At 36.5% G+C, this 13781-nt stretch overlaps 1 protein-coding gene across 4 annotated transcripts; it reads right to left on the bottom strand.

The window, feature by feature from the left end:
- Positions 1-7597: 7597 nt before the first annotated feature.
- On the bottom strand, positions 7598-13212 carry mitfa (melanocyte inducing transcription factor a). Of its 4 annotated transcripts, none has more exons than XM_061042521.1 (9): positions 13024-13212; positions 11896-12108; positions 11696-11791; positions 11488-11599; positions 11019-11111; positions 10618-10674; positions 9936-10011; positions 9615-9762; positions 7598-8755 (listed from the first exon to the last, which is right to left on the bottom strand). In XM_061042521.1, the coding sequence occupies exons 1-9, from the start codon at positions 13054-13056 to the stop codon at positions 8354-8356; spliced, it is 1230 nt and encodes a 409-aa protein (XP_060898504.1). In that variant the 5' UTR covers positions 13057-13212; the 3' UTR covers positions 7598-8353. The 4 variants fall into 4 exon arrangements, with proteins under 4 accessions (XP_060898504.1, XP_060898506.1, XP_060898505.1 ...); XM_061042523.1 differs by having other exon boundaries at positions 12049-12108; XM_061042522.1 differs by having other exon boundaries at positions 11488-11596; positions 13024-13211.
- Between the last annotated feature and the right edge of the window lie 569 nt (positions 13213-13781).

Raw genomic sequence — 13781 nt, 5'->3', positions numbered from 1 at the left:
TTACATGTCCTCTTTTTGTTTTGATTACCAGGAGTAAATCAGGGGGTAAGAAGTAATGAATCCAGCAACTAGCTATCCATTCTCTTAAAGGAAGAATGTGTTATATTTTACACATCAATACAGAGGAATCAAGTATATCCTGTGTAAATGTCTCTCTGAGTCATGACTGTCTACAATGAGTGAGGAGCCTGAGTCTTGCCAGCTGTACTGTTGTCGGAGCCGTGTTTACATCATGTTAACATGGACGGGACGGCCTTGAGTATAAAGCTGTTAAGTCAAGGACTAGAGAAAAGAAGAATAACACAGCCTCACTGCTTATTTGAATGTCACATAAGTGTCTTTAGATCACGTTCATTCCGTGTCAATGTATGTGCAATGTGAAGCTACTGTATGAGTCAACCAAAGTGTGCTAACATTAGCCTGCTAACACAACAACGCAGGCCACAGGAAGTTTCAGCTCGAGCAAAGGACAAGTTTGTCCACCACTTACGCTTAATGGTGTTTAATTATGGTGCTTTGTTATTTATAACTCCATCGTGCGACCGTGAGTGGAGGGGGGTTTGAGGAGAGCGGAGGCTGTAGAATAGCCAAAGTGTCGCCAAACAGCAGTTTGTTTTGGTTTATGCTGGTGCTCAAGCCATGGACATCTACTGGATCAAAAAGTCACACATTCTTCCTTAAAGCCTGTGAGATGTGACTTTATGGATTATTAAAGATGTTTACTGTTTAATAGTGGGTGTGTTATTGGAATATCTCAGATTCTGAAATATATATGTAAACATCCTTCCTTGTTAATTTTTATTTGAATTAGGCTACCACTTTAAACAATAATTTGAGGCCACTGTTTACAAATAAAACTAGATTGATTTTCAACTTAATTCAATGAATACGTTTCAATAAGCTACATTTTTAGTTTTTAACACTAACCCGACACTACATCCAACAACAGTTACAAAGGACTACAAAATATCATTTTTAATTCACCGTCATAGTTTATAACAAACTTAAAAATAACATTGAAGTCTTTAGCACATACTGAAATAGAAAACTACAGAAAAACAGCTGCCAATATAATTATTTAAGCAAACAACTATGCTAAACAATTGCTGGTCCTGTTTCTACCTGAAAAAACTAGGACCAAAATGTTATTTCTGTTTTGCACTGCTCTGGTCTCAAGCTCAACAAAGACAACTATCCAGGGTTTTGCTTGGCTTGTTCTCAACGTCTTAATTACGCATTGCAATGAACTCTCATGAATTTTGGTCTAATTTAACCTGTTTCAGACCTAGAATATACCATAGATATTAAGATATTTCTCAGAACAAGCCTATAAAACAGCTTTTCAAACAATCCAGTCTCATGTCAAAATGTGTAATACCTACGTTGGTCCACAGCTCAAAACGTAGTAGTTTCACAATAATGGCTCTAAAATTGTGACATGTCTACGTTTCCTTTTGTCTGTTCTTTTGTATAGGCATACCTCAGGTCACGTGACTGCCCAGTTTTCCCCTGGCGAAAAAAAAAAACATGGCGGACATCCCTTCTATTTTTGGTGGAAAATGCAATATTTTAAGATAGTTTGAGGCTTAAGTGTCGTTTTGATAACCATTCTGGCGACAACTGTACATTGTATCTTCATAATCTTCGTTCGGTTTATGTTTATGATCTTTAGTTTGTTAGTTTCTACGAAGATTCTTTCAGGTCTCGATAGAGAAATGTTGGAATGTTACGTTTTCTACTGTTGCTGTGGTGGTAGCTATGGACGCTATCAACAACGAACCAGAAGGAAGTGGACGTTCGGTTCGCAGCTCTTAAAACGGGTTACATCAGACCCTAGACATCAAACTAAACTCCTATGCAATAAATAATGATTTCTGTTACATTTTTATGGATGTCTTTCATTACAACCAAATGTAATAAAAGGATTGGAACAGATCGCTGCATATTAGCAACATTATAAACTATAACATGTAACAATACATAAAGACAATACTGTACAGTTTGTGTGATTTATATGATTTCATAATTTTAATTAACAAAATAATCCTGACGGATTAGATTAATACCAGAAAATGCAATCAATAAAGTAAACGGCCGGCGATAAGAACTACAAACGGGCTCATGACACTGATATCAAATAATGACGTATTGATAATCGTCACTTGTGAGCGACCTCTTTATTAGATCTTTCAGGGGGTATTTACTGATGTTTTTTAAGGTTGGTTGCAAAAACACAATCTGTGTTAACCAAAGATCCCATTCCAGGAATCTAAGCAAAAACCCATTCAAAAAGCCCATTATGCTGCATTATGGTCTGCCAGTGTACTGCTGACAGTCACGCCCACTGTCGGTTTAAAGGCCGAGGGCCCCCCTCCCCCCTCTCCCTCCTCTCCGTAGACTCAAATTTTAAATCCCTTTTTCATACACTTATGTTTGACCTAGAACCCCCAAATTTTCACCAGTTGTTCGTGAGATTGGGAACTGTCACCAAAACAGACAGACAGAGGGTCATTCTCCACTATATGCTGTATGCTTTGTGAACAAGACTGATGTTAAAAACTCCTTTTAAAGGTGCTTAAAAGAGCTAATTTGACCATTTGAGGCCTAGCAGAGACATGAAGCCTTTTGACCTGTTCAACCCTGTTGCTCTATGAAAGACATTAAACTGAATATTAAAACAATGCCTGATGACAAATTAGATTAACTCTTCTATAAGGAAAGAAGGATAAAAAAAAGTACTAGGATGAATTAATATGGACAAGAGCATAAGAGATTTTTACTTTTAGCCATAATTCTAAACCAAGCACTTAAGGCTGTCCTCCAAGCATATAGTTCCCCAGATTCTATGATATACTTACACCAAAACAAACAAACAAACAAACAAACAAACAAACACACAAACAAACAAAATAAAAATAAAAATAAAAACATTTTATGTACAGGGCTTTGAAAGAGCTCTATGAAAGTATGACTGCAAGACCCCATGCCTATGAAATGAGAATATTTAAGTTTTTGGCTTAGAGCTGAACGACATACATCGTTGGAAAGGTCTCATCCTGGAGAGTAACATATGTGAAGATGAGGTTTCAACATGACCCCTGTTTTGAAATAATGCCCTTTGAACCTTGACCCAAGGGCATGTTTGAAGGCTTATACCTCAGCAACAAAAGGGGCTACAGACATGGGAATAACTGTTTTAGAGAGGTCTTGGAACAAAGTATCATGTGAGGGTAGTCAGCTCACCAAAACAACATGGGGAGCTGCTATATATGGTTAAAATACATTTTAACAAATGTATCAATAATTTTTTAAATATCTGATAACATAAATGTGTTAACCATCCAATTAAACTCCCCTCTGTACCCTCAATTAAATATATATTACTTCTTAGGTAAGGGAAACACTGAGATTTGTCTAAAAGACTACAATTCCTCAGAGTCAAGTCATACAGCTTGATACTGAATGGCGCCATAATAGTAGTCTTTTCCGTTTCCAAAAAAAGGTTGTAACTAGGATTATAAAAGGCTTACAAAAGATATATTCACTCAATATGTCATGGATCTCGTGTGGCCGAAGTATTTATTGCATAGTACATATATGATCTATGCTAAAATAAAGTACATATATCAGTTAATTTTGGATATTTTGACTGTTATTCTAGAAACGGAAATTTTGGTAGTTATGTCTGGCGTTGTGCACAGAGGGAACATAATTAGTGTTGTAAAAAATGTATATCTACCCACTATATCAAATATTTACTAAAGCCGAATGGGTTTTGTAAAATAATCTAGACTATATATATTGTAAAAAAAAGTGGTCAAATCAAACCTGTTTTAAAAAATAGTATTAATCTGTCAGGATTATTTTGTTAAATAAAATCATATATATCACACATGAACTGTACAGTATTGTCTTTATGTATTGTTACATTTTATAGTTTATAATGTTGCTAATATGCATCGATCTGTTCCAATCCTTTTATTAAATTTGGTTGTAATGAAAGACATCCATAAAAATGTAACAGAAATCATTATTTATTGCATAGGAGTTTAGTTTGATGTCTAGGGTCTGATGTAACCCGTTTTAAGAGCCACGAACCGAACGTCCACTTCCTTCTGGTTCGTTGTTGATAGCGTCCATAGCTACCACCACAGCAACAGTAGAAAACGTAACATTCCAACATTTCTCTATCGAGACCTGAAAGAATCTTCGTAGAAACTAACAAACTAAAGATCATAAACATAAACCGAACGAAGATTATGAAGATACAATGTACAGTTGTCGCCAGAATGGTTATCAAAACGACACTTAAGCCTCAAACTATCTTAAAATATTGCATTTTCCACCAAAAATAGAAGGGATGTCCGCCATGTTTTTTTTTTTCGCCAGGGGAAAACTGGGCAGTCACGTGACCTGAGGTATGCCTATACAAAAGAACAGACAAAAGGAAACGTAGACATGTCACAATTTTAGAGCCATTATTGTGAAACTACTACGTTTTGAGCTGTGGACCAACGTAGGTATTACACATTTTGACATGAGACTGGATTGTTTCAAAACCACAACAATGGTCCTTTATTGGAATTTAGAGGTTGAAGATGATACGTTGCTCATGATATTGATGATGACATGACGATATTTAGGGTGGTTTTGATGCTGATAAGAACTCTTAAGAGCAATTTTTCCCACAAGCCCATAGTTGTACAAGTTGTACAAGTACAACTTGTACAACTATGGGCTTGTGGGAAAAATTACAACTTGTACAAGCCCATAGGGTCCGTTTTTTACAAAAATTCAGGGGAAACTGTCAGAGCTCCTAAATTAGATTAAAAAATCCTAGCAAGGAGTCTTAGTTTAGGAGTGATTTAGGAATGTTCTCAGAGCAAGGAACAGACATAAACTTACAGTATCTTAATGAGGAGGTGTGGTCAACGCTGCTGATAGGTATGATAGTAAGATTTTGGTTTCTCAGAAAACTTGAAAAAATGTGCTCTCCAGTGATAATGGCCATATAAGGACAGTGAAATCGATTAGGCCCAATAATACAATCAATTCAGAGATTATGTAAGTATGGACACTATGAAATTAACATCTCTGTTGAATAACTTGTAAGCCGTACTTTTAAAGAAGTCGGTCACCGTTTTAAGCAGGGATCCATAAAATCGGACTCAAAGCTCTTCGTTGGCACTTACTGACATTGTTTCCTCTTTTCTCGATCCTTGCTTGTGTTGTTCTTACTCTCTGATGTAAGTTGCTTTGGGTAAAAGCGTCTGCTAAATGAATTGTACAATTGTTCAATTGTAGCATGAGATTTTGACTAGCATTTACACAAGTTTCACAATATTCCTGTATGTCACACACATTTTTACTCTTTTATACAGAATAGACTGTCTGCAGGTGGCGCATCGGGAAGGTCATCTGTACACTCTTCAGCTCCAAATATTTATCAAATATTTTTTAATAGTTACGGAAAGTATGCAAAGAATAGAAAAGGAGACTACTTGACAAAGACTGTACCCAACTTAAGTACACATACAACTATAACAGTCTTTTAAATAAATAAAACACATATCCACATAAACACAATATAACATATAGGTCAACACAGCACAGGGGAGTTAGAAATGTCTCAATGCAGGCGGCAGTGTGTTTGTTCCCAACACAGATCTGTGGCCTCTCAGATGTTTTACGGTTGTATGTTTCCTTATGCTGTTTGTTACTTTTCCACTTCCTGTTGTCTTTAGCTCTGCCCAGGTGAAGCTACTAATGACTCAACGAGGTGCACCTAGCCTCAGTGCTTAAAAGCCCAGTGCTGGGTTCAGGAAGCAGAGGCTGTTGGATTTGGGACTGCTGTGCTGCCAAGTCAGGGATTGTCTGTTTTGTTTTGGTTTGTTATATTAGTTTCTAAGTTGATCTTTGTTATCATTTAGTTTGTGTGATTACAAATCCCTTTGTTTTGACTTTGGTAAGGTGTTTTATTGGGTCAATTTGTAGATTGTTGTTGTCCTTCTGGTGGAATAAGTAAGCAATAAAGTAAGCAATAAAGAACTTCCAGCCAATACTCCTTTTCTGTCCATTGCAGTGTTTACTGTTCGACTAATAACTGGAGTTCTGAGAATAGAGTTGGTGATGAGAAACAACATGTAAGAGGGGATTGTTGCAGCAAATACACACTGATATTTGTTACGAGGCCGCCAATGAGTTCCAGTCTTTCACAAATGCATTCCGGCCCTTTCGCTCTTCACACTGAATATTTTCCTTCATACAGACAACGCCCGCTGAGATGTTAGAGGACAATACTCCATTGGGTACAAACAGGCACCAGAACACTTGCAAAATTTTGAAATTAAATATAATTTAGCTTTTTCTGAGTTTGAATTTGGAATTTAAGGCTAACATGCTTCAGACCCCTTTATCCTAATGTGCAAGTCACTTATACCCAGACCACCATTTTTCTTGTAATTAAAAATATGGAAACTATAAAAGGGAAGTTGTAACGCATGACACTTAAGCAAACAATGTTTAAACAATAGTTTTTATCATGTGATTTCCATTAACCCTTAAATGTGAGATAATCAGGTTGGAAGTAATCAATAAAATATCAAAGTTTGAACACAAGAGGCACCATACAACATGTTTTCTTTTTTGGGGGTGCATGTGGAGGCACTTGCTTTGTTTGTTAGAAAATAGCAGTACAACATGTAAGTGTCTCCATTTCCTCTTGATAATATTGCCAGGAGTCCCGCTTACAGGAGCTTTCATTTTGTGTTGATTTTGGTGACCCCTGTGGACAAAGCAGCACCACGCTGATGTGTTTTCTGATGAAATATCTCACCCTGCTTTCTTTAGCCAAGCCGTATCACTCACTTTGAATCCTTGCTGTGGAAAATGTTAACAAAGTGGTTTTGGCAGCCTGCAGTCACTGAGATTTGCAACACTGGCTTTCAACTGAGAAAATAGATGATGACGTTTGGGTATAACTGTTACAAATGTATTAGACTGTGACCAGTGTGTTTGTGAGACATACCCTGCTTACTGGTGCCAAGTTGTTGTTGTTGTTGTTGTTGTAGTTGTTTTTTTTATCATTACTTTTGTTTTGTTTGATCAACCCATTTTAGTAGAAGAATGCTAACCTCAGAAAGTGAAATGTCTGGCCTGCTGTTTTCCATAGTTAACTGTTCTCACTTAGATCAAGCAATATGTGACACTGGCAGCTGTGGCACAGTTGGTAGAGTTGGTCGCTCCTACAGCTACATGTCAGATGTGTTGTTGGGCAAGACACCTAACCACAATTGCTCTTGCTGCTTAGTCGGTGGCGTATGTATGTTTAAAAATATGGATCACTTACTTCTGATGGCCACTTTATATAGAAACCTCTGCCATCAGTGTGTGAATAGGTATAAATGTGTAGGTGTGACCTGCCGTGTAAAAGCGCTTTGAGTAGTCAGAAGACTAGAAAAGCACTAAACAAGCTCCATTCATCATTTACCATCGGAATTTTGCAAATTGTAACAAATGGGACAATGTTACAAAAAGGACATAAAAAAACAAAGTTTTTACGTGTGTGGTTTTTGAGATTGTTGTGATTTTTATCAAAAATCTACAAATTTAACTCTGAATTAAAGTTTCTTGTTCCCTTTCAACTTTGCTTATTCTGAGACATATCTGTATATTAACCCCCACCTTCCTGATGGCTTTTTTTCATACAGTGGTCCTAAAATTCTATATTTAGAACTTCCTAAGAATTTTTTTTTTTTTTTTTTTTTTTTTTTTACCGTTTATTGTCTGACCATGTGTGTCTTTACTTATTAAATCTTGAAGTTAAAGTTGTGATGTTATATTGAGCTATATTGAGTCAGAATAAGAAAAGATTCACAATGTGTTTGAAAGCACATTATAAAAGAGATTCTTTCAATAAAACCTTTCTCAGAAGGACAGGTTATTATCTTAAGAACAAAGAACAGCTCTCTGCACTTCACCACCAGTATCATGTTTGTCTACGTTAAGTTTCTTTTGTCACTAACAGTACAAAGTAGATATTTACGACAAACAGAAATAAACTCAAGCTTTTGTTGGCCTCTCTATATAACAGCAGACTTTAGTATTTTGTTCCTCTGTCACTGTTAAAAATACTGTGTACAAAATAAGAACTATTAAAATACAGTATTTAAACATTGGGGTTCTGAAAATGGGTAAAAGGAGAAAAAATACAGGAATATAGATAAGGTAAAAACCATTTTCAGTTCAATTACCTGCCTACTCACTGGACCTTTAAGTCACTTTAGGGGATGTGCCTCATTAATGGGCAGAAAGAAAGTCTCAGTACAAGTATCGTTCATTGCATTAAATGATGCTAACAGCCTTGATCATTCTCCTCCATACCAGAGCTGGAACCGTGGTGGCTGCTGTTGTTGGAGCAATCCGGGGACATGGAGGAAAACAGGGGGTCATTTGGTGAAATTGGTGACAGGGTGTTATCCCTTACCAATTCTTTCATTTTACACGTCCTGGTGTTTCCATAAGGGCCAGGGTCCCCAGCATCTGCTGGTATCTGGTCAAAGGTTATTGTTCCATTGTTGAGGTCAAGTGTGGTTGGAGGAGACATGTCTGGAGTTGTGCTTTGCTGGTAGAGATCTGAGGGACAGTCACTGAGGAGGGGCTCCTGTTTAATGGCTCTGGCCATCAATTCCGTTGCGCAGACAGATGAGGATGATACCAATGTGAGACCATGAGCTCGGGCCTGGATTTCCAACTCCTAAATGATAATACAGACAAACAAAATTTGACAGAAAATATATTGTTTTAATAAACGTAGTGCTACTCTTTGATTAATGTGAGATAAATGCTTAAGCATAACATACTGACTTGTTTTTTGTTTTTTTTTAAAGATTTATTTTTTGGCTTTTTGTGCCTTTAATTGAGAGATAGGACAGTGGACAGAGTTGGAAATCAGGGTGAGAGAGTGGGGAATGACATGCGGGAAAGGAGCCACAGGCCGGACTCGAACCCGGGCCGCCCACGTTGAGGACTACAGCCTCCATACATGGGGCGTGCGCACCAACCACTGCGCCACCAGCGCCCCCAACATAGTGACTTGTTGATGTTCAACAACTAGAATGATTATGTTGCTCACTAACTGTTTAGCATTTTTGCATGCTAAAATTCACCTATTCACTACAAATAGTGATGATGATGTTATGTTTACTGGACAAAGACTTAGGACTATCTGGTCCAGGGGTGGTCACATGCGGCCCCCATCAACCCTCAACGTGGCCCTCAGGTCAATTTTTACATATCAATTAATTGGAAACATGAAGAAAACATGACAAAATCTGCCATGAAATCATGAAAACCAGAAATATGTCGATTATAATATTTGATCACTGGTAGATGTTGAGTTTAATTTGAGACATAATTGATTGTAATCTTTTTTGTATACTACAATTTGGCCCTCTGGCAGTGAGAATTAAATGAATGTGGCCCTTGCTTTGACCAAAGTTGCCCATCCCTGATTCTGGTCCAAAGAGACTTTTCTCGGGCTTCAGCTCTGGTTTAACATTTTCACTGAATAGCAAGACATTTGACTGAATAAATGCAAATAGACAATGAGCTACCTGTATACGGAGCATCAGATGGCGGTTTGCATGCTCCAGCTTCCTCTGTCGGCATTCTAGCTCCTTGGCTCTCTGCTGCTCCCGTTGTAGCCTCCTGATATAGTCCACTGAGGCTTTCAGAATGGTGCCTTTATTCCAGCGCATGTCTCTGAGGTATTTAGAAGACAAAGGGTTCAGTTAGAGTCAGATGACCATAAAAGAACAGACATATTTACAGCCCTTTACATAACAAACATACCATTAAATGTTTAGGCTACTAGACGTTGAGAGAAGGACCTGGTAGACTGATGTGTTCATAAGCTTAATTAAAGAAACACTTACGGGTCATTTGACTTGGGTATCAGGGTTCCGAGTTCTTTGATGCGATCATTTATGTTAAATCTCCGTCTTCGTTCAACTGAAATTTATATTAAAAAAGGAAGAAAAGTACAATTATTGAAACGGTGTTCTTACAGTTTATAAGAGAAAAATACTTTGTACATCTAATTCATAAGAAAGGTGAACAGGAGGCTAATGTATCCATCAAAATCTCACAGGCAAACTCTCACATTCTGTTCAACTTGCAGTCATACAGTTCTCTGCAAAGTTTCAGTACTGGATCTTCATCAGGCCTGATAAAAGTCAACATTGACATAAATGTATGTTTGCAAGTTAGACAGTGTGCTGGAGTTTACCTGAAAGTAATTACAGGTCATAAAATGTGTTAACAAAAAAAAACAAAAAACAGTACAAATACATATTATCTTTATTAATTAAAAACGGATACATTTTTATTATTTCTAATACTTTTAAAACTATTCAGTTATTCTGGGTGAAATGTAAGATAATAATAATAGTTAAGAAATAATGTTTGAAGAAAACTTCTCTGGAAGGCTGCAGTCGTATTTCTTAGAATAACTCCAAAACTGTACAGATACCAGCTTCTTACCACTGTAAGTTAAAACTACTAAAAAAAAGTCATCAAAAAAGCTAACTATGAAATACTACCGTTTGACTGACTCACTTAAGTTGTGGTTGTCTTTCTTCTGTCTCTCTTTAGCAAGAGCACGTACTTCAGCTTCTGAAAAGCAAAAAATGGGCCGATATTAATTCTTTTAAACAGAGTTATGAATCAGTTGTTATGACTTCTTCTAGCACTTTGAAACTGTGTTTTCCATGCTCTGAAGTGCTTTATGTTGCTCTCTGGAAGTTAGGAAATGGGTTCAATGTTTTGTGGATTTTAGTGGGAAGTAAAGCGGAATTCATGCTAATCCCAAATGTATAACATTAGATGGTTTATATTGTGTGCAAATTAAGTAATACACAAAATGCTAAATATACAACTGTGGTGAGACTGAAAAGAAACACAAAGTTACACTTTACAGAACATCATCATTTTTTATTTCTTCATTTCGCTGTGCTTACCTACTGGAAAGCCCTCTGACCTGTGATAGCTTTCATACTGGCCACAGGATCCAGTCTTGTCCAGTACTTGCTTCATGCCAGGAGCTGGAGTTACTATTTGGTAAATAATTGACTTAATAGTATCTTGTGCATTTCCAAATTGCACACAATATTTAATTTTTCCAAATGCTTCATGCATCTTTTCCATTTTACTTTAAAGGGTTTGATTTGATCTCAGTTAGATACCGTCATTATATAAATCATATTTTCCCTTATAAACTTTTCTCAAATATGTATTCAATATAATCACATTATATTACCATAATTAATAGTCAAGTCTCAGAAAAGTGAACAAACTTTACGATGAAATGATATCACACTCCACGACTTTAACTCAACCCAAATAAATCAGTACAGAAAATCAAAAAAACTAATAAAATACAATTGATTACCAATAAAAATGAGTTAAAACAGTGTTTTTAATGTTTACCTGTGTATTCCCTCTTAATGTTGGATGGACAAGAGTTGCTGATGCCAAGGCCTGGTAGTTGGAGTCCTTGGTTGCCATAAACATCAAGAAGGTTACCAGACACAGGGAGCTGCTGAATAAAGGTGATGAAAGAAAAACATATCCTTAATTTAGGTTAATGATGGTGTTATGAAAACAATATTTTAAATCTATACCATATGAAAATTACCGTGTTATTCATTTGTAGAGTAGGGTCCATAAGTCCAAGAACATCGTCAGTGTAACTTGACTCCAAGCTTATAATATCATCGATGACATCATCCATCTGTATATTAGGAAAACAAGTTTGATTTAAAAACTTTAAAGGTTCATTGGGTAATCTTCATTTCAATAAAACTGATTGTCTTAAGTGGTTTAATGAGGAGGCACCTCTTTCTCACAGTTGGAGCTCAGAGTGAGCAGGGCCATTGGACTGTTTGGAGCGCTGCTGCCAGGCCCGGGTGGCATGCCATGCTCGGGGGGCTGACTGGAGCACTGACTGCTGGCTTTACCACCCAGGGTGGATGATAGATAGTGCCTCACCTGCTGCGTCTGAGCTTGCTGGATGTGGTACTTCGTGGGACTCTCCAGGTGGGACTGCACCTACATGAGTAAGATTTTACAAACATATTTATTCATTCATCAGGTCCAGTATTTGGTTTTGTATTGTGGATTAATAAGAAGGACCAAGAATCGCAAACCATAGCTAATTAATGCATGATGTTTGACAGACATAAAAAAGCAATAGTGATTTCAAATAATACTTTTTGTAATTTTTTTTATTACTTTGAATGTCCTGATAACAGTATATTTTAAAGTAAGCCCTTTACATCTAAAGATATATTATCATCCCTTTTATGATATTTGCTTATGTTTTGAAGTCAGATCAGAATCTTTGCATGAAAAGACAAACATAGAAACTCAGTTGCTTTACTAATTTGCAGTAAAATGACATATCTGTTGTGTAAGAAGATCATCAGTTGACCTCAAAACCGCTTTTAAAAATCAAACATTATATTTCAACCTTGCTTTGTTACAGTCATTATGCACATATACAGTTGTGGAAATGTATTTAATTGTTTGTATTTAATTATTCAAATGTGTGTTGCAGATATTTTTTTCAACATTACTACCACTTCCACAGGCCTACTTTATTTCCCTGAGACATAAACTCTGCCCAGAAATGTTGCTGTTGACCATAATAATCCTTTTCAATAATCTTGGACCAGTTAAAATATTGTGCAATACGGATGCGACAGATCACTTTTTCTTTAGCTTTTATACATTACTGCTTTATTCCATTGACATGAGTGGCTCTGAACTGCATTTATCAAGCTTAGACAACAACCTAAGAAGGGCAATGACGCAGTTTTGACAGTTCACAAGCTTTTACTTTAAATTGTAAAAGAAAAACAGTTTCAATAAAAAGACATAAAAAATGTACTTCAGCTTCAGACTTTATTTCAATTATCTCTTTGTTTTTTATTTGATAAATTACATAAAAGCAACCCATCTTACCTGATAGTGGCTGTATTCAAGCATCTCCAACATCTTATTCGAGTAGTAATTGATCAAAAGTATCTATAAACGGTCCATAATCCCTTTATCTTGTTAAAGCCTACACTGTGGATAGTGAGCTAGCATATGCAAAGAGCAGTCACTAGCCCCACTTTATTTATCTAGGGCTGAGGGCTCATTAGTTATGCAAGTTAAGAAAATGAGGAAGACACTGAGACCCATCCTCCTACTGCTGTGTTGTTCAAGCTTAACTGTGAATTTATTTCTTTATGCAGCTCAATTGACGTCACCACCTCTGGCTCACAAAAGACTCTTTTTATTTGTTGACCAGTAGTCTGCGAACTGAAGCTTGCTTAAGGCCAACTATCATTTAATCTTTAGTTCTGCTCATCTAGCATAACACATTATTTGTTCTAAGCAAAGAGAACACAATAAACCACTGTTTTCACGAGAGAAAAGGCTATATGAAAACCCCAAATGTATGGTGTTTACTAACTCAACCATTTGTGGGGAGATCTTAAGAGGTCAAATAAATGTATCTGTCAATCTTTAAGCAGTCACAATCGCAGGTTTAAGACGACGAACTGTATGATTTTCCAGGAAATCATTTGGGGTTCAAGGGATCCAAAAAATATTTTATTTAATACTTTGTGTCAGTCAATGTCATGTCCTATTTTTTTCCAAGTAATCTTAACATAATTTAGAATTTTTATAATACAACTATTCATAAATCCTTTTATCCAGTCCTGATCAGTTCT

Source organism: Labrus mixtus, chromosome 7 (assembly GCF_963584025.1).
Source record: "Labrus mixtus chromosome 7, fLabMix1.1, whole genome shotgun sequence".
NCBI classification, from domain to species: Eukaryota; Metazoa; Chordata; class Actinopteri; order Labriformes; family Labridae; genus Labrus; species Labrus mixtus.
The sequence above is the reverse complement of the archived record's forward strand: the minus strand, read 5'-3'. Positions and strand labels throughout refer to the sequence as shown.

Bases quoted from the DNA above. Each gene is read 5' to 3' on its own strand.
- mitfa (XM_061042521.1), bottom strand. From the start codon at position 13,056: ATGTTGGAGATGCTTGAATACAGCCACTATCAG. The intron at 11,600-11,695 runs GTAATTTTCATA...ACCTTTATTCAG, and splicing joins CTCTACAAATGAATAACACG to CAGCTCCCTGTGTCTGGTAA. The intron at 10,012-10,617 runs GTGAGTCAGTCA...TATAAATTTCAG, and splicing joins GAAAGACAACCACAACTTAA to TTGAACGAAGACGGAGATTT.